We start from the raw sequence: 18111 nt of genomic DNA, 5'->3' as shown, positions 1-18111 counted from the left end.
TAGGAAACTCTGAGCTGAGCTTAGAGGAGGCTTCTGAGTCAGATGGAGATTGGCCTGCTAATGGAGAAAGGGAGGAAATCTATGGTAGGGAAGGGAGGGGCACCTCACACTGAGTGCCAGCTATCCACCCTTCCGTGTGCCCTTTCCTCACTATACTCCTCAGACCCATGGGTACCCAGAATCAGCTGGATGAGGAGGAGAGCCAGCAATGACACAAAACTTCCCCATCATCCAGGAGTTCCCTTGGCAACCTGGTAAGGGCAGGAGCTCCACTGAGCAGCAGGGGCAGGTGTGGCCTCTGCTGAGGGCTGGATGAAGGCAAATTTAATCTAAGAAATAATTAGGCAGATGTTACACTGGAAGCCAGATTTCTTTCCCCATCTTTTTTTCACAGTTTCTATAATAACCTAGGATTTCTAAAAATACAGACATAAGGATGGCACCAGCGGGGTGGAGGGGGAGAGCTACAGATTCATCGGCTTATGAAAGAAATGGCCTGATGCCTTCATGCCTCTCGGTTTCAATAATTTTTTTGCCAAATATTACCCAGCCAATATCTGAGTTCAGAGTCAATCCTGATACTTGTATCTTCGCACAGATTTGGGATGGGGTGCGGACATCAAGACTGACTAACCCCCAGAGGCTGCTAAAACCAGCTAATGCAGACCACAAGAGGAAGCGGGAGGAGTCCACTGGCTGGGGCCGCCAAAGCTGTGAGGAAAAGCCCCACTTCCTCAGGGGGTTGTAGAATCTTCCTATTGCTAGGGGTGTGATTTGGAAATATGGGAGGGTGGAGCAGTTGTGGGAAAATTCTGGGCCTGAAGACAGAGAACGTGGGTCTAAGATCCTCCTAATTTGCTGTCTTCAGCAGGACACTTGGCTTTCTGGGTTTGCCTTTCCATCTCCTGGCACAGGTAACTTAGGCTGGCCTCAAACTCGATATATATCCAAGGAGGATTTTGAACTCAGGATTCTCCTGCCTCCACCTCCTCCGTGCTGGACTTCCAGATGTGCACCACCACACCTGGCTTGCATTTCCTGGCGATAAAGTGACGCCTGTCACCAGAGCAGTCCTGAGTGTGTACTGGATGGGAAACCGTTTGGTAAGTACAAAAGGCTTTTCCTGCCACTTACAGGGTTGGTTTTGGGGAAAATACTTGCCATTTCTCACCTTTGGAACCAATTAAAACATACAACGAAAAATCAGAAAGTGGGTCCGTGTGTTATTCTTTTCACCAGCTAAGGTGCATTTGAGAACAGGCTTGATCTATGGCTTTTTTTAAAAAACTACATTCTATAATGTGGCATCTTTTCTTTTCCTATTTCGTACCTGTCCTCTTGATTATACGTTTCTGGACGGTGGAAAGTTTCCCTTGTATCTACAATCCTAGAGTTTCCCACAGAGCTATCCAGCAGGCACTCTGTCTGAGGAGGAAGACAACAACGAATGATGTTTGTGCTAGAGCTTTTTTTTTGTGAAACCTCTGTCTCCGAGACCAGCTTTGGAGCTCTCACATCAGGGCCCATGTCTGGAAGACAGAACACAGGATCTCTCTCATACGACAGGGTATATAGCTCTGTCACCGAGCTATACCCCATCGCTGGGCTCATGCCTCTTCATTCCAAGTATCGCGTCGAACACAGAACAGGTTCTTTTACTAAAGCGTGTTGAGGCTGGGTGTGGTGTAATGTCAGCTCCCAGGAGGTAAAGGCAGTGTGAGCAGGCCAAAGCTAGCCTCATGAGGGTTTGAGGTCAGCATGGTCTACATAAGATAACCCTCCCATCTTCTCCCCAAAGAAGCCAGGTATAGAGGGATACATGCCTGTAATTCTAGCACCTATGAGGCTGAGGCAGGAGAACTACCTTGAGTTGAGATCAGCTAGGGCTGCATAGAACTGTCTTTTAAAAATAGTGTGTTAAAAGAAAATGGAAACAGAAGGAATCTCCTAGTCTCCCCAGGAGTTACAAAGAAGATTCTAAAGTCATGTTTTCTTCTAAGGATTCCATTCTAGACAGTTCGTTCCACTGGGAAAGACCTCTCTCCTGCAAGCTCTCTCTGTGGAAGGTTCAACTCTTGGTAACTTCTGCCTGGTCAAGCTACAGTGCTGTGTCTATCAGGTACCCTGGACATCTGGGCATGTGGCCCTGGACATCTCAATTAGAGTTAGTCTGCTAATGCCTTTAGCAGAGAACTGTCATCTTGTAATTAGCTTAGAGCCATGACTGAAGCCTGTGACATTGATGACTCAGAACATAACCACTGACCCTGTTCTTCTCCTGAGGGACTTACAGATCATGAAACAATATGTTTAGGAATTGTGAGTAATAAGCTCGTAGCGGGAAAATCAGGAGGAGCTAGCATGCAAAGGCTTTGCCTGAAGGGGTGAGGCCGACCAAGCCCTCTCCTTAAGCCCTCCTCAGAACAGGGCTTTATAGGGACTTGAGAAGTCCATCTTGCTGCAGAGAAGCCTCTAGATCTCCATGGTGTGGGTATGAAGCCTCTGGAATCAGCCTGCGCTCTCTGTGGGTCCATCTCTTTTCTATGCCTTGGGGGATGTCTCCAGAAGGAGGTTTTGTGTTTGGCCCTGGATAACTTGTGAGGGCCCTGCCTTTGCCCTTTCTAGACCAAACCAGGATTAAACAACATAGCGCACAAGGTCTTAAAATGATCTCTCCATTTCTTTCTCTCTACTTGTCAGGCAAGAAGTTGAAAATCTGTAGGCACAGTCTCAGGGATTCTGCCCGCATGAAACTCTGTCCCCACACAGGGATACAAGGCAGGAGGAGCTGCAGGGGCCTTCATAAGCAACAGTCTGAAGCAACTGAAACAGACCCAAAGTGTAATAGAGGAACAAATTTTTAAAATATCCCTTAATTTTAATTCATTTAAAAAACCTACTTTTTCAATTATCCATTTTGTATCTGTATGCGTGTTTGTGTATATGAACATATGTATGTATGTTTGTGTGTGTATGTGTGCATGCAAGTATGTGTGTGTGAGTACCTGCGTATGTGCCCACGGAGGCCAGCTGTTGATGCTGGGTGTATTGTATCACCTTTCACCTTGTGTTTTGAGACAGGGTTTCTCACTGAACTTGGAGCTCACTGATTACCTAGACTGGCCACCTAGTAAGTCATAGGGATCTTCCTGTCTCTATCTTGCTAACCCTGGGGTTATAATATGGGTTGCCAAGCCAAGCAATGGTAGTGCACACCTTTAATCCCAGCACTCGGGAAGCAGAGGGGGTTCTAGGACAGGCACCAAAACTATACAGAGAAACCTTGTGCTGAAAAACCAAAATAATAACAACAACAACAATAATAATAATAGTCACCATACAGGCTTTCATTCTCCAGGGATGCTGGGATAGAATCTTGCACTAGAGTGGCAAAGCATTTTACTGTCTGAGCCAGCTCCCAGCAGCATCCCCTCGCCCCCGGCAACTAACAATTTTATGACATCTAAATGCCAAACACTTAGGACAAAAATTAGTATTTAAATTGAAATGTGTTGCACATTGTCCAGGAGACTTCCAAGGACTTGTATGAGCACGTGGAGGAGGGCAATGTGACTAAGTACTTTGGAGTGCTGACCTCATACCCAAACAGTATTCTGGATGCACCAGTGCAGGCGCTGAAGGGGGTCCTGAGTGGATGTGCATTGTTTGACACGAACACAGCATTGTCAAGGACCCCGATGTCACAGGCCCATGGGAGTGGAGAAACATTCCCCAGGGAGAGCTCAGAGGGATGACAAGGCCTTCCTCAGATTCTGGTGCAAAGGGCAACAGTATGCACAGAGAATGTGCACCATGCCTTTCTTACTTTCGCCTTCTAGATGTTTAAGGCCTGCAGATTGCTCCACTAGAGAGAATGCTTCTATGAGATTAGCTAAACCCACCTCCTCGTTCAGCTGTGTATACTGACCCTGTCCCCTTGGTTATCTGTATGTAATCCTGCTTCCTTCAGCTATAAGCAATAACCCCATTTCTCTGTCACCTACATATAATAAACACACTGAGCTTCCTGGGTGCTGCAGCTTCTCCATCAGAGCCCAGACCATCCAATCCCAGCTTCTCTGTCCATGTGTCTGTCCTTTCTTCCTTCCCTTGGTGCCCCTAGTCAGGGTTCTGAGATCAGAGTCATGTAAGGACATAGCACATTATGTTAAATAGAAACTGATATTGGAATTGAATTTATTTCACTCATTTCTTTTCACTTAGTTTATTTTTCTTTTTTTCAAATGCAGCTACCAGAAAATTTTTTTAAATGAGCTTTGTGTTGTATGTCTGGGAAGACATGTGACATTCATTGTGATTATGCTTCTCTCTGACTATCCAACAGTCTGCCCATTGCTCCTCTGTCTAGCTCACTTCACTGCTAATGCCACTGTCACCAGGACAGGGTGGAACACCCAAGGGCCAGGCACTTTTGTAGGCTGAAAATAGCTTGTGCTGGCTTTTAGCTGACAGTCCAGAGGGACACGTAAGCGGTAAACAGATCCAGGCAAGAGAAGCATCGCTTACCTGAATGCCATGTGGAACTTGAGGGCAAGGTGGCCGAGAGACTAGGATGTGACATGCTGGGGTGTGGGGCTAGGGTCTGAACTGCAGGTGACAGGGAGGCCAGGATGAATGACCGGTCACAAAGCCATGAGCAGAGAACAGGCTAAGGCGCTAGGAAAAGGAAACAAAGCTGCTGTGGCTGGGCACGGGTCAGGGGTGGGGTGAGGGGACCGGAGAGGACACCTAGCATGCACCCTGCCTCGGAGGCACTTGAACTGCTTCCCTCACGTCAACCAGGCTGGGGGCCTGGCCAGGTTGCTTATCCACTCAGGGTGGCCACTGTATCTTTATTTATCCATTTAACAAGTGGCCATTACTAGTGGGTTGTCCTTTGACTGTGACAACATGTGATTTCCATATAAGCTAAAAAACAAAGCTCCTTCCAGAAGATGAGAGAAAAGGGCAGCAAATGGCCACACCCTGGTCAATGTCTGTTGAGATTTAGCAACAGCGTCTCTTAACGCTTCCCTTATTCTGTCCTTTTGCTCCCTTCCGAAAGTAAACTACCTGGCAGCCACCCAGCTCAGTCTCATGGAGCATTGAAGCCAAGGTCTTGATTTCTTATTGGATACATAAGGATGTGTGTCCATCAAGATGTCCCCACAGGAACATCTGCACATTTCCTCCTTCCTTCATAGTTACATTGCAACTTGCCTTAGAAATCTGTAAATAATTTTGTTTTTCATAATCCCATGATTTAAATTTTTGTTACATTTATTTGGGGTGTGTGTGTGTGTGTGTGTGTGTGTGTGTGTGTGTGTGTCTGTGTAAAAGCCCATCATTATGTAAGGGTCAGAGGACAACTTCTGAGAGCTCTCTCCCTCTACCATGTGTGTCTCAAGGACTGAATTCAGATCACCATTCTTGGCAGCAAGCACCTTTCCCTGTGGAGCCATCTTACTGAACCTAGAACTTCTTCAAGGATCCACAGAGTGGGAAGAAATTTGGATTTTGAGATTGGTAATGATTCCAAACACCTGCCTACATGGGCAAGGTCTTTGGTTCAACCCCCAGCCCTACAAACAATAATAAAGATACTAATGGCTAATAAATATAAGTATAAAGCTTTGAGGCAGAAAGGTTGCTTGGCATGTGCATGGTCCTGTGTTCAGTCCCCATCACCACCAACCGAAGAGTTTCTTCTCATCTATGAGATGGCATTGCTAAAGAAATGTAGGTCACACAGGGGAGGAATAAAGGAATAAACTACCCGGTTATATTCAACACTATACTTCAGTAAAGTAGGGGTTCTATACAGGAGCAATTTCAACTACAGCTCTGGTCAAGGGGTGCAGTTGGTGCATCAACGGCAGACTGCTTATCACCAACCTTCACCAGCCTTCTCTGCTACTCTAGATCAGGTTCTCAGCAATGGAAGACATGTGATCTCTAACTAAATTTACACTCAGAAAAAAGGGAGGGCAGAGGGGAGAGGTGATGTGGACAGTAAGAAGAACGGCCCAGTGTTTACGGGATCATCCTGAACACTCGACATGTATGTTAACATGCGAATCCCCAAGCTTAAGTGAACAGGGCCTGACTTGCCCTTGTCTTACTCAATTGATACCTGGCATACCCAGGAACACAGACTCCAGCTCTGCCTCCATAAGGGAGATACTCCGAAGTATGGGCTGTCTCCTACCAGAGCTTGTAAGACAGAAGCCCCACCCTTTCTGGGCTGCCTGCCCTCCCTAGGCCCACTCTTCTATGATTCTACACATTATTCCTGGGGACCCTTTTTGATAAGCTGACCCACAGGACTCCCTCAGGACTCACATCTCTCTCTATTACACTTGCCATGAGAAAAGTGAATATCCTGACGATATCAAGTCAACTGAAATATGGGTTATTTTTTTCTGGATAAAATTTCTATAGCTAGTCTATTGATGTAAGTTATTACATTTTTTTTTTTAGTTCAATCATTTAACACTTACACTTATGGTCAAAATAACCGTAACATACGAACGAAATGAGCTGACCATTTATCTGAGTCTCCTCCCTCCCGAGGAATTCCCCTTTGCTGTGGTGAGAACTGCTTAGCTAGGTCTCCACGTAGTCAGGTAAGCTGCCCTCGTCACTCTGGCTGGCCCTCAGGCTGGCTTTCTCTCGGGGTGGAGGGATGGTTATGCCTCACAGGGATCTCCAAGAGAGCAGCTGGCATTTTGGTCATTACCATTCCTGTGCCGTGTTTCACTTCAGAGCAACCAGCCCTCCCCTCTCATTTACCTTCTACTGCAAATAATGCAGGGGTGTTTTCTAGCAGGTACCCAGGAAATGATTCTGGTTTGCTATCTGGGTAATTCCCCAAGCCATGGTGCCTGGGAGTGCCCTGGTGCAGTCTGAGCAAAGCCAAGTTCACCTGAGAGGCACTGCAGGGACACTTGTAGTGGGAGAGGACCAGCCCAGGAGGGGAGAGGCTGGCAAACTGCCCCAGTGAGGAGCAGCCACAGGGAAAAGGCTGCCAATGACTCAAGCAGAGGCAGGGCTGGGAGGGAGGGAGGGACTGGATGGAGAGGCTGCAGAGCCAATGGGTCTTGGGTTTGGAAGATTCATAGGTTCTGCTCTCAAGAATCTCTAATGTTTACCACACATTAGTATAGCCAGTGACTCATGTCTCTGAAAACTCTGAGGTCAATTACAAATGAATATAGCATTGATGGGGAAAATGTCTTTTTAAATTGAAAAATGACAACAAAACAAACCCTGCTTAACCTTCTCTTTTACAGAAGAAAATTCCAAAATTTTAACAATGTTGTCAAACAAAGAGATATCTGTCTGTCTATCTATCTATCTATCTATCTATCTATCTATCTATCTATCTCCTCAATTTATGTACTTTATGTAGAGTGAGGGGGACCCCTCCGAGCTGGCATCTGGACAGAGTAATAAAGACTATTTCTCTCCTTTCTTTAAAATAAGATTGCTAAGCAAATAAAGGTTATTTACTAAATATTACTGTTTGCTGACAATGCAACAGCTCATATTTGAAGGGCATTTCATAACACTGGAATATTTTATGCCCTTTTAATTTATGTCTCATGAGTCTATATCAAGGTAGATATTACACTTTTCATCTGGGCATCGCAGTTGAGAAAGCACTTTGTGAAGTTATATAGTTGCTCAGAGGATAGGGGAGAGCTCAGAGCACATCCTCTACATCCAAACCCTACATTTTCTCCTCCCTTATATTTTAGCAGAGGGTCTTTCATATAGAAGACTGGATTTATTTACTAGAGTCAATAGGGTTCTAAAAACTTTTCTCGGATATTCCCTGGCAATTCTACGGTGAGAGGCAGTCAAAGGCATAAAGCTATTTTCCAGTCTTTACTGACATTGCTGACAGTGGAAAAATATCTTAAGATTTCATTGGCAGAAAGGAACCGTTTACTTGAATAAATTTAAGAATCCCAACCTATAATGTAAAAGGCGTTAAACCAATTAGGAGCCCTTTAAGGACCGCGTATGCTAAGGGTCACACTGGACAGCATTTCCGCCTCAGATGTATGTGAATGACTGCAGAGATACAGAGACCTGTCCTATCCCTAGAGAGTCCTTGCGAATCTTTTCATGAAGGGAAAACTATCTGGCCTCCAATGTTTAATTTTTTTTTTTTTAAAAAGTAAGCAAACAAACACTCAGCACGAAGCCAGGAAGAAATAGAAACCCAAGTTGTAACATGTTCCCATAGCAGTCACTAAAAGGGTCAAGACTTATCAGCTGCTGGGCGGGAAAAGCCCCGGGGAGAGGGGGCCCAGCAGCTGTTAAGCCATGGAAGCATGCTCTAATTGCTATGTTTTGTTTGGAAATTGATCCCAATAATTAGAAGAGCCAGAATTTGAACTCATTCATTCTTTATCCAGAATCCAGCACTGCCACACTCCACGGCGGCGAGGACCAGACGGTGGCAGTGTCATCCTTTGCAAAGGATGAGGGGTGAAGCTCCCCCTCTCCCAACCTTGGGAATGCCCCTCAGTAGCTGTATGGTTGCCTGTAACATCAGAAAGGCGAGATTTAGGGTCAGTGGTTGTTTGGACCCAAAGGTCGTGCCCGTTACAATTTACATCACTTTCTGGACTTTAGTCTAAGGGAAGATTTCCCCTCACTTGTCAGGCAAAGCAAACACGAAGACAGAATACACAAGCCGACTTCAGTGTGTGATGCCACAGTTTTTCGGATCCCTCCCCAGCTTTCAAAGGACCCACCGGAAGTGGAAGCCTGGACTATGGATGGCCTTGCTGAGGCTTGGCCCTGAGGGAGAATGGAGTGGCAAAGGCTTGAGGACTATATTACCCACAGTCCAGCTACTAATTATGCATGTTACCCACGCACCTGTTTCCACAGGGCGAGGTTTAATTGATAGCATGTGAAAGCTTAAGCAACATTTTCTTAGCGGCTCACAAAATAACAGTGCATCTTACATTAATGATATCTTAGATTTTTATGGAGAACGATCATAAAATCAAATACTTATGGAGTCCCATTATGATCCGAGCTCCAGACTGGACTAGCCTGAGGAAGAGGCACTTGTGGGTACATGAGGACCTGAGTTTGGATCCCCAGAACCCACGTAAAAGCCAGGTGTGGTGTTGGAGGAATAGTTGAGAATTCTACATCTTGCAGGCAATGGGAAGTCAACTCAGACGCTGGGCTGTATTCTGAGCACAGGAAACCTCAAAGCCCGTCCCCACAGTGACACACTTCCTCCAATGAGGCCATACCCACTCCAACAAAGCCACGCCTCCTAATAGTGCCACTCCCTATAAGATTATGGGGGTCAATTACATTCACACTACCACACTTAACAACTGGATGCCAATAGCATATATGAGTTATTATGCACGTCAATAATGGGGGGTGGTGGTTAGTGATGGTTATGACCTACCTCCTAACTACAGAATTCTCTTGGCATCTCTGCAAACATGGACCATTGGTGGCTATAGCGGTCCAGGTGATGTCTGACCCCTCCAGCTTTTAGCGTTTAGAAGAACAGACACTGTGCAGCATTGGGCCTAACTTTGAATGGTAGAATAATTTATCTAATGCCTTTCAGATAATACATGGCTTTAAGTAATAGGCAGACATGGGACACACAATCAGCACAGGGGATTCCTCAAAAGTTTTCCTACCTCTCAAATCTGCTATGCTGTTTTGCAGTGCCCCAATTCTCCTGCAGCCTCCCGTCCCTTCTTTGAGATATAACACGTGTTGATGGGGCAGGGAGAGCCTATCTTTCACAGGTCTCTTTTTCCATCAAGGTAGACTAACTCATGTCTTTATGGCATAGCCTCTTCAATCTGTACAGCCCCCCTCTAACAAATAAGTTTTTTATAAAGTGAGGGGGAGGGGAAGAGGGAGAAGGGGGGACAGAGAGAGTTAGAGAGAGAGAGAACTATGGTCCCATAGGAAACAGAAAAAGAACAGAAGAAGGTCCCCATACAGCCTGGCAACTGTCCAGCAGGCTGAACTAGCCTTATGAGCTTCTGGGATTAGAATTCAGCAGACGAAATGAGCCAATTAAAATGCTTGGCCCCAAACTGTGTGTAGACAAAGAGCTTTGCAGGCTACAGCATCTAACCTGGGCTGGAAACTCTGCGGGCTGACTGCCTAGTGATTTGCATCTCAATCATTTTCATTTGATTTATTTTATCCACTCAGCAAAAGTCAGGCACTGCTTGGTTTAGGAAAGCCCTGTCTTCCATCCACCTCCCCACCAGCCTCTACAGACACAATGTGCTCCATCCTCAAGGTTTCCAACGCAGTGGCTTCGCTCTGACTCAGAGTGGCCAGTGTCTGTTGGGTCAAGTGAGATCTCCAGAGCATCAAAAACATGGACTGCTCTGGGTTTTCCATTCAACTCAGTAGCTATTCCCACCCCCAGTACCATCATGAATGGTTCTTTAAGACATAACCCAAAAGCGCATGAGCAACACACGGAAAGTCATACTCATATTCTGCCATAAAACCCAAGAAACCACATTGATCCCACTTACTATTTGAGAATCACGCATATCTACACATCAAATTCCAAGCAAAAGGCTGTGTGGTCCCCAAAGCCTATCAGGTTCCATGTGTCAAAAATCGAGAAAATACAATCCACCAACCAGTTTTTACTCATGAGAAATCAACACAAGATCATGCGGCAACACTTTATATTGTACCACAGAACAAAGAATGATTATGTTTTTGATGTGCATTTTGAACTAAGTCACACTAGAATTACAATGACGTCTCCAGTATGACGGATGCCTAAGACATGAGAGCGACTTGATGCTTGGTGGCTTATGCAGACGAAGCAGACGGGAAACGACCCAACCCTAGTATTCCTCCACCAAGATCCTGGCACTCAGCAAGTGACAGCTTTGGCACATTCCGGGTAAAGAACGAATGCGGCATGAACTTACTTAACAGTTGGCAATAGAGGGCCTGTAAACTTCTCTTCATGGTATCATCTGGTCCTGCTTGTCCTCCAGTTTATTCATGATTCTGTCTAGGAAAACGGGAGAAGAAATTGTTACACCAAGGGCCACACATTCCCAATTAGAAGAATTCCATTTGGGTGTGAGCTTGGCAGTGCACACAGAGCTCTATTTGAAATAGAAAAATCTTAAAAACAGTTAAATTTATAATGTTCTATGTTAGGCCATTACCACTGACCAAATCCCCGAGCCATATTAACACCCCCATCCCTGAAGACAACCCCATGGGCAGAGAGTGAGAACCTGGCTTTGAAGGATTTTTATAGCGCTCATGACACTCTAGTCTAGTGGTTCTTAACCTGTGGGTCACGACCCCTGGGGGGTGATTGAGCAATCCCTTTACAGGGGTTGCCTATGACTACCAGGAAACACAGATATTTACATTATGATTCATAACAGTAGAAAAATTACAGTTATGAAGTAGCAAAAAAATTCTGTGTTTGGGGGTCAGCAGAACATGAGGAACTGTATTAAAGGGTCACAGCATCAGGAAGGTTGAGATCACCGATCTGGTCTTAGAAGAAGAACAAAGGTCTTTGTCTTTTCTAATCTCTTTTCTGCTGAGGGGTTTACTAAACCAAAACAAGAAAGATTTCTCACATTGAAAATGGGAGCTGCAAAATGAATTGTTAGCTGGGCATGGTGGCACATGCTTGTAATTCTGGCACCCAGAAGATAGAAGCAGAGGGAGGGAAGAGTTCAAGGCTAGCCTGAGCTACACACTATGGCCTTGTTTCTAACAAAATAGTATAATAAAATAAATAACACTTAAAAATAAAAAAAACAGAAATAATTTATTATTATAAAGGATACTTTTACAGAGTATTTAGAAATCACAGTTAACTGAAAATATGGATAAGAATGACTAAGAAAACACAACTGCTATGATCCTGCCAATGCGAGGCGGTTCCTCAGACTCTGGAGAGAGCACCTCTCTGGGTTTCCACATGCACTGCATATGTCTGCAGTGTTTTATATATTATCACTCCGACTTTCCCTCCTAGCAGCAGATGCGTGCTGCTGTGCCAACGAAATTTACTACCTGCCATTTAGGTAGCAAATATTTATTTAGGAGAAGTTCCTAGAAATGAAAATGCGGAAACAATAAAAGGCTTTGGAGAAACCATAAATTTTCTCTTGAGAACCAGTATCATAGAATAACCATTTAGACTACATTCTACCCAAGAATGGAAATGTACAATTTCCTTTCGTGCCTCCAGGTAAATACTACATCTTATCGCTTTAATTTGTACTTTATATGCTTAACAGTCATTTAATCTTAAAAAGTTAGAATTTATAATCTTTGACATTCTTTACCAGCATACTGGGTTTTCATTTTCTTATAACACCCCAAGTGGAACTAGCTTGCCTTAATATCTTTTAAAAATTGAGACGTAATTGATATATCATAAAATCCTGCCTTTAATGTAAGTGACTAGCTGGTGAACCCTCATCAGACAGCTTCCATGGGCAGCAGGTGGTGACTGATACAGAGACACGTGACCGATCGATGTGCAGAGAATAAAAGATCGTGGAGTGCTCGGTCCTAAATGGGAAATCTGTATCACACCCTCTCCCCTCAAGGCTCAGGGATCACTGCGGAAGAGGAGGGCAGAGAGATCATAAGAAGCAGAGATAATGGGAGACTGACCCAAAACAGTGTTTTCAAGGTGTAATGAATGCAATGCTGTTGTACCCAAGCACCCACAGTGGCAGTGACTGCACTCACAAGACCTGTACAAGATCAAGCCAACCCAAACAGTAGCACTATGGGGAAGGGCTCACAGAGTCCCCTGATGACTCCTGGGGAAAGGACAGCCAGTTTCTTCAGGGATTCAACCTGATAGGTCGTCCATGCTCCAGCGGATGACCTTACACATGTGTAGATACTGGCGGTACTAAGTGAAGTAAATGGGTTAAAGAAAGCATATACTCCCCGGGGGAGGAAAAAGTGGTAGGAGGGACATGGCAGGGGTTACAGCAGAAGGAGTTTGGGGATGGAGCTGACAAAACCACATTATATGCAAATATGAAATTCTCAAGCAATAATTTTTTAAAAAAGCTGCTCGCACATTGTCACTACCTATCCCAGAACATTTCATTACTGTATCCACTACTCATTGTTAAACACTTGTCTGCTTCACTGATGACCACTAATCTACTGGTGGCCCTTTAGAGTTGCCTATTCTAGGTTCACATAAATATAACCGATCACACAATACATGACATCTGTACCGGGCACTTTTTACTTAGCATAGTGCTTTTGAGCTTTACTCGTGTGTGGGACATAACACATTTAAAAAACAAATTTATTAAGAATGCCACTCATTTCCCCATGGTTAGAAAGACCTTTGTTGGTCTCTTGTTACAAAATATTTCTCTGTATTTTTCTCTTGTATTTATATTTATATAGTATTTTATATTGCATTCTTTATTTTCTCAATGCCTTTCTATTCTTAGATGAGTTTCTAGACTTTGTGATACTTTCAATTTCTGTTTTCTCATTCTACCATTGGAGTGGTGTTTATATTAAACCATTAGTATAGTTACTTTTCTATTATCATTGTTTTTGATATTTGTCTTATTGGTGTTTAGATGATTTCAATGTATTAACTTTATAGGGATTATAGTGGGAGATTTATTTGCTTAGAAAAGACTTTATCTTCAAAATTCCAATGCAGTAAAGGAAAAGGAAAATATTTTAAAATGTGCCACTGTGGATATCAGAATGTCTTCCAAAGGGTGAGACGTTATCTTTTCAGGACGACAACAACTTAGTGATGTCCTCAGTTAGGCAAATAAAGATAATACACCCATAAGAGGAAGAAAGAGAGACAGAGATCATTTAATTGCCTTTAGTTAAAATTAAATAAAGATACTTGAGCCTCTAAGTATTAGTGTTGGAAAGATGGGTTATAGAGGAGGCTCAGCAATGGCAGAGGCTGATGTGATAAAACAGGAGGTGGTTAAAAAAAACAGGAAGAGGCAATTCCAAAACATGCTGGCAGGTGAGGCTAAAAGATAAAGGACGGGATGAGAAATGGCCCTCAGGGGATGCCCGTGAACTTTAGCTGTCCTCTGTTTCTTGTTTTGCACTATCTTTACTAACAGGCTCACTCTGCATTCCTTTTCCCACAGTGCTCATCCATGAAGAGCATCCTTGAAACCTTAGGACACACCTTCATAAAATAGCCCATTGCTACTAGGACTTCACAGGGACAGTTGAGACAAAAGATCACATTCTGAGCCAAGGGCCACCCCGCTGCCAGCAGCCATAAGCAATGGGTAGTGGACATCTATAAGAGTACTTAGGGCATGGTAAACAATCAGTAAATCTCCAGTAAACAGGGGGCAAATGAATGTATAGATGATCAAGTAACAGGAGATCAGAAAATAATTGTGGTTAACTTTGATCAAGGAGAACATAAACCTCTTAGTCATCTCTAGAAATGCTTAGTGGTTTTTGAAGAAGCAAGCGATGCTTCCCAATATAAGGAATAAAGCAATTAGTGAGCGAACATAGAAACAATTGAGTCAGCAAATCTCAGAATTTTGTGACCAGCTGAGTTTCCCAGGGCTATCCCAACAGTAGACATCATCTTGTATACTATTTATTCAAAATTCATCTTGATTTAAGTCCTTTGATGGAATTTCACAATGCTTTTTCTTCATTTACATCCTGTTGTCTTATCAAGTAAATTTGTAGGCATTTTACATGTATCTTTTGCCACTGTGATAGATTTCCTGTTACCATTTTATTCTCTAATTACTTTGACATGGGAATGATTGATTTTTGTATATTCTTTTTGTGACTGATCTGAAGTTACTTGCTGTTCTAAGGATAGCTTCCAAGTTGAGTCTCTTGGATCACTTGTGTTACTTTGAATACATGGGGAGTCATAGTTAGATTCTATCAGTAGCTGTTTTATTAAACCATATTTAATTGATTTTATATGTATGTGCACGGCAGGGACTGCTTGTGGTACAAGCATGTACCACATGTGACATGTATGGGGGTGACAGGACTATGTGGATCCAGAGAAATGGAACTCAGGTCATCAGAAAAAAAAGGTGGCAAGTATCTTTTCCATCTGAGCTTCTCACCAGTCCTTGAAGATACTTTTCAACCATGCAGTAGGAAATATTAACTATATCAGTATGGTTCCTTGGGGAGTAATTTAAAATCTTTAAGGATAATGATTAGTTTCTGGAGTGAATGCCTAAGAAATAAGAGGGCTTTAACAGTAAAACATTCATAGTAAAAGAAAAATAATCTACTTTGACTATTCTGGTTCTGGGACAGTCCCTGTAGATAAAGTCAGGAAGTCTAGAGCTTCAGACTATAGGTTTAACACCTTGGAATAAGTAAACACTAGAACCATTCACCTCCTGGCTCGGGCAGTAAGTAGACCTCTGACAGCCATAGAAGAGGCTGGTCCCTGGAGAATGGGCCAGAAGGGTGAGGTTCAATTGCCAATAAGTAAATAAATAGAAGACATTATAATACTTTAGTGTCTATTATAGAGCCATAGTAAATAAAACAGCATGGTGCTGGAACAAACAGAGACACATGGACCAATGAAACAGAACAGAGAACCCAGAGCTAAGTCCACATTTCTACAGTCAACTAGTCCTTGACAAAAGCATCAGATATATGCTAGAGAAAGAACAGTAACACTGAAGAAACTGGATAAGCATATGCACAGGATTGAAAACTACATCCCTTTATCTCATCACTTATAAACATAACTTAAAATATAGCAGCAACCTGAACGTAAAATCCCAAACCCTGCAAACACTTAAATGAGATGGGAAATATTGCAAGACACTCTTTAGAGACAATGGTTTTCTACATAGCATCCTACAAGCACAGAAAAGAAAAGCAAACAGAATGGAGTAACATTACATTAGAAAGCTCCACACAGCAATCAAAACTCAACATAGCAAGGGAGGCAGTCTATAGAAGGGAGAAAGAGTCACCTGACAGAGTGATACAATTATAAACGGGCAGATGACTAGATCAGAATAGATCCTTCTTGTTTGGGGAGGCCACTAGTTTGTTTCCTGACCACCCTGACTTGAAATAATCACACAGAAAATATATTATTTGCAATGCTGTTTGGCCAATAGCTTAAGCATATTGTTAGCTAGCTTTTATATCTTAAATTAACCCACTTCTATTAATCTGTGTACCACCACACGGCTGTGGCTTACTGGCAAGATTCAGGTGAGCTCTGGCAGAGGCATCTGTCTCCTGCAGGCAGCTACATGACTTTTCTCTGACTCTGCCTTCTTTCTCCTAGCATTCAGTTTAGTTTTCCCACCTATTCTGCCAAGCCACTGGCTAAAAAAGCTTTATTCATTAACCAATGAAAGCAACACATATACAGAAGGACTTCCCACATCAAGGAAAAAAATAAGAATGGCCCAAAAAATATATGAAAAGCATCAGTATCATTAGCCATTAGGAAAATACAAATCACAACTACAATGAGATTCTGTCTCAGTACAATTAGAATGGATAATATATTAAAAAAAATAAGTAACAAATGCTGGTGAGGGCATGGGAAAGAAGGAACTAACACTTCTGGTAGGAATGCAAATTAATAAGCACAGTTAGAGAAAATGATATGATGGTTTCTGAAAAAAACCAAAATAAACCTACTATATGATTCAGCTAGTTATATAAAATCAGAATATAAAATAGACCTACTAAGTGATGCTGCTAGTTATATGAAATCAGAATATAAAGACATACTTGCACACCCATATTTACTGTGGCAGTATACACAACACTTAAGATGCAGAAACATCCTAGGTACTCATCAAAACAAATAAATAGGGAAAATACACTACATTTCTCTTACAGGAACAATGAAGTATTAATCATAACGGAAAATGAAATCCTGTTATTTGCCACCAAATCGACAAAACTAGAGACTGCCGTGCTAAATGAGGTGAGTTAGACCCAGGAGAACACCACATGTGCTCTCAGATCTGATAGCCAAGAGAGGTGATCTGAGTGTAGAACAATGATTATAAAAGATTCTGATGAGTGGAGAAGAAGTCAGATGACAGAGGCTGGATTTGATCAGAATTCACCAAAAGTAGAACCGACCAAAGAATTTAGGAAAGTTGCAATTACTTGTTTTCCCATCAGATGAGCAAGAGTACCCTTTCTCCTTAGAAACAGTGCTGACAACTAGAGAACAGACACCAAGCAAAGAATTCCAGCTGAAAGAGCCACCCAAAAGCTTCCATCCACCATGCGGGCATTGTGACTTGCAGATAGTTTAGTCAACTTATGCAGTGTAGATGGACTGGAAAGTGTCAGCCTTGTTTCTGCTCTCATACCACACACGTGTCCTTTCCATGTACTACCTTGTACTGTGTATTTTGCTGACTTTCCTATTAGAAAGGCTCCCAAGAACAGTGCTGACATTCCTTCTCGTGTTCCTAAGCTCTGGGGGGTAGGGCTGGGGGCCGACACCATTCAAGCTCTGTTCAGGCTCATGCTATAGGGCTGTTGACTCTGAGTTTAATATTAATGAATCGATAGTATGTATGAAATAAGATGTCTTTAAACAGAAATGCTCATAAAACAAGGCTGTGTAATAATCATAAGGCAAAAGAATGGGAGAGGCTACTGGGAACTGCTTGCTGTATTTCCCTTAAGAGAAATGATTCCGTAGTCACTAATTCAATGTTCATGGTCATTTTTATAGAATATAATTGTTGTGAGTGATGACAACGGACTGTATTTCAGTTGAGCTTCAAAATATTTTCCAAAACAAGGAATGATAATGACTGGGCCAGTAGGGAATTGGGGCTAAATAAGAGCAAGGGCCATGTAGGAGAAGGCAGGCCTGATGGAGTTGGTAATAGACATGGCTAGGAGGGCTCTCAGAGAAGATAATGAAGGGAGAATTGGCACACAGATAAACCTTCCTTTGAACCTAGTTCCTTATGGGTGGGGAGAGTGGACAGAAGGGACCTACAACTTGGGCCCGAGGAGCCAGAAAAGGGCCTATCTCTCTGTCCTCAGAAGAGGACATGGGCAAATGACGGA

At 43.1% G+C, this 18111-nt stretch overlaps 1 protein-coding gene across 4 annotated transcripts in view; it reads right to left on the bottom strand.

Moving 5' to 3' along the window:
• Tmem108 (transmembrane protein 108) overlaps window positions 1-18111 on the bottom strand; it is a 290333-nt gene that overhangs the window by 119742 nt on the left and 152480 nt on the right. For 2 of the 4 annotated variants that reach the window (XM_041676741.1, XM_041676743.1), the window contains one exon: window positions 10968-11053. In XM_041676741.1, coding sequence (XP_041532675.1) covers window positions 10968-11007 — 40 coding nt within the window. In that variant the 5' untranslated portion in view covers window positions 11008-11053. The remainder of the gene's footprint in view (window positions 1-10967; window positions 11054-18111) is intronic. The other 2 variants (XM_041676742.1, XM_041676744.1) reach the window with 1 other exon arrangement.

This window comes from Microtus oregoni, unplaced genomic scaffold (genome assembly GCF_018167655.1).
Source record: "Microtus oregoni isolate MIOR12 unplaced genomic scaffold, Mior012 000028F_ref0000031, whole genome shotgun sequence".
NCBI lineage: Eukaryota > Metazoa > Chordata > Mammalia > Rodentia > Cricetidae > Microtus > Microtus oregoni.
Note: the sequence above shows the minus strand (reverse complement) of the source record. Positions and strands in the feature narration are given on the sequence as shown.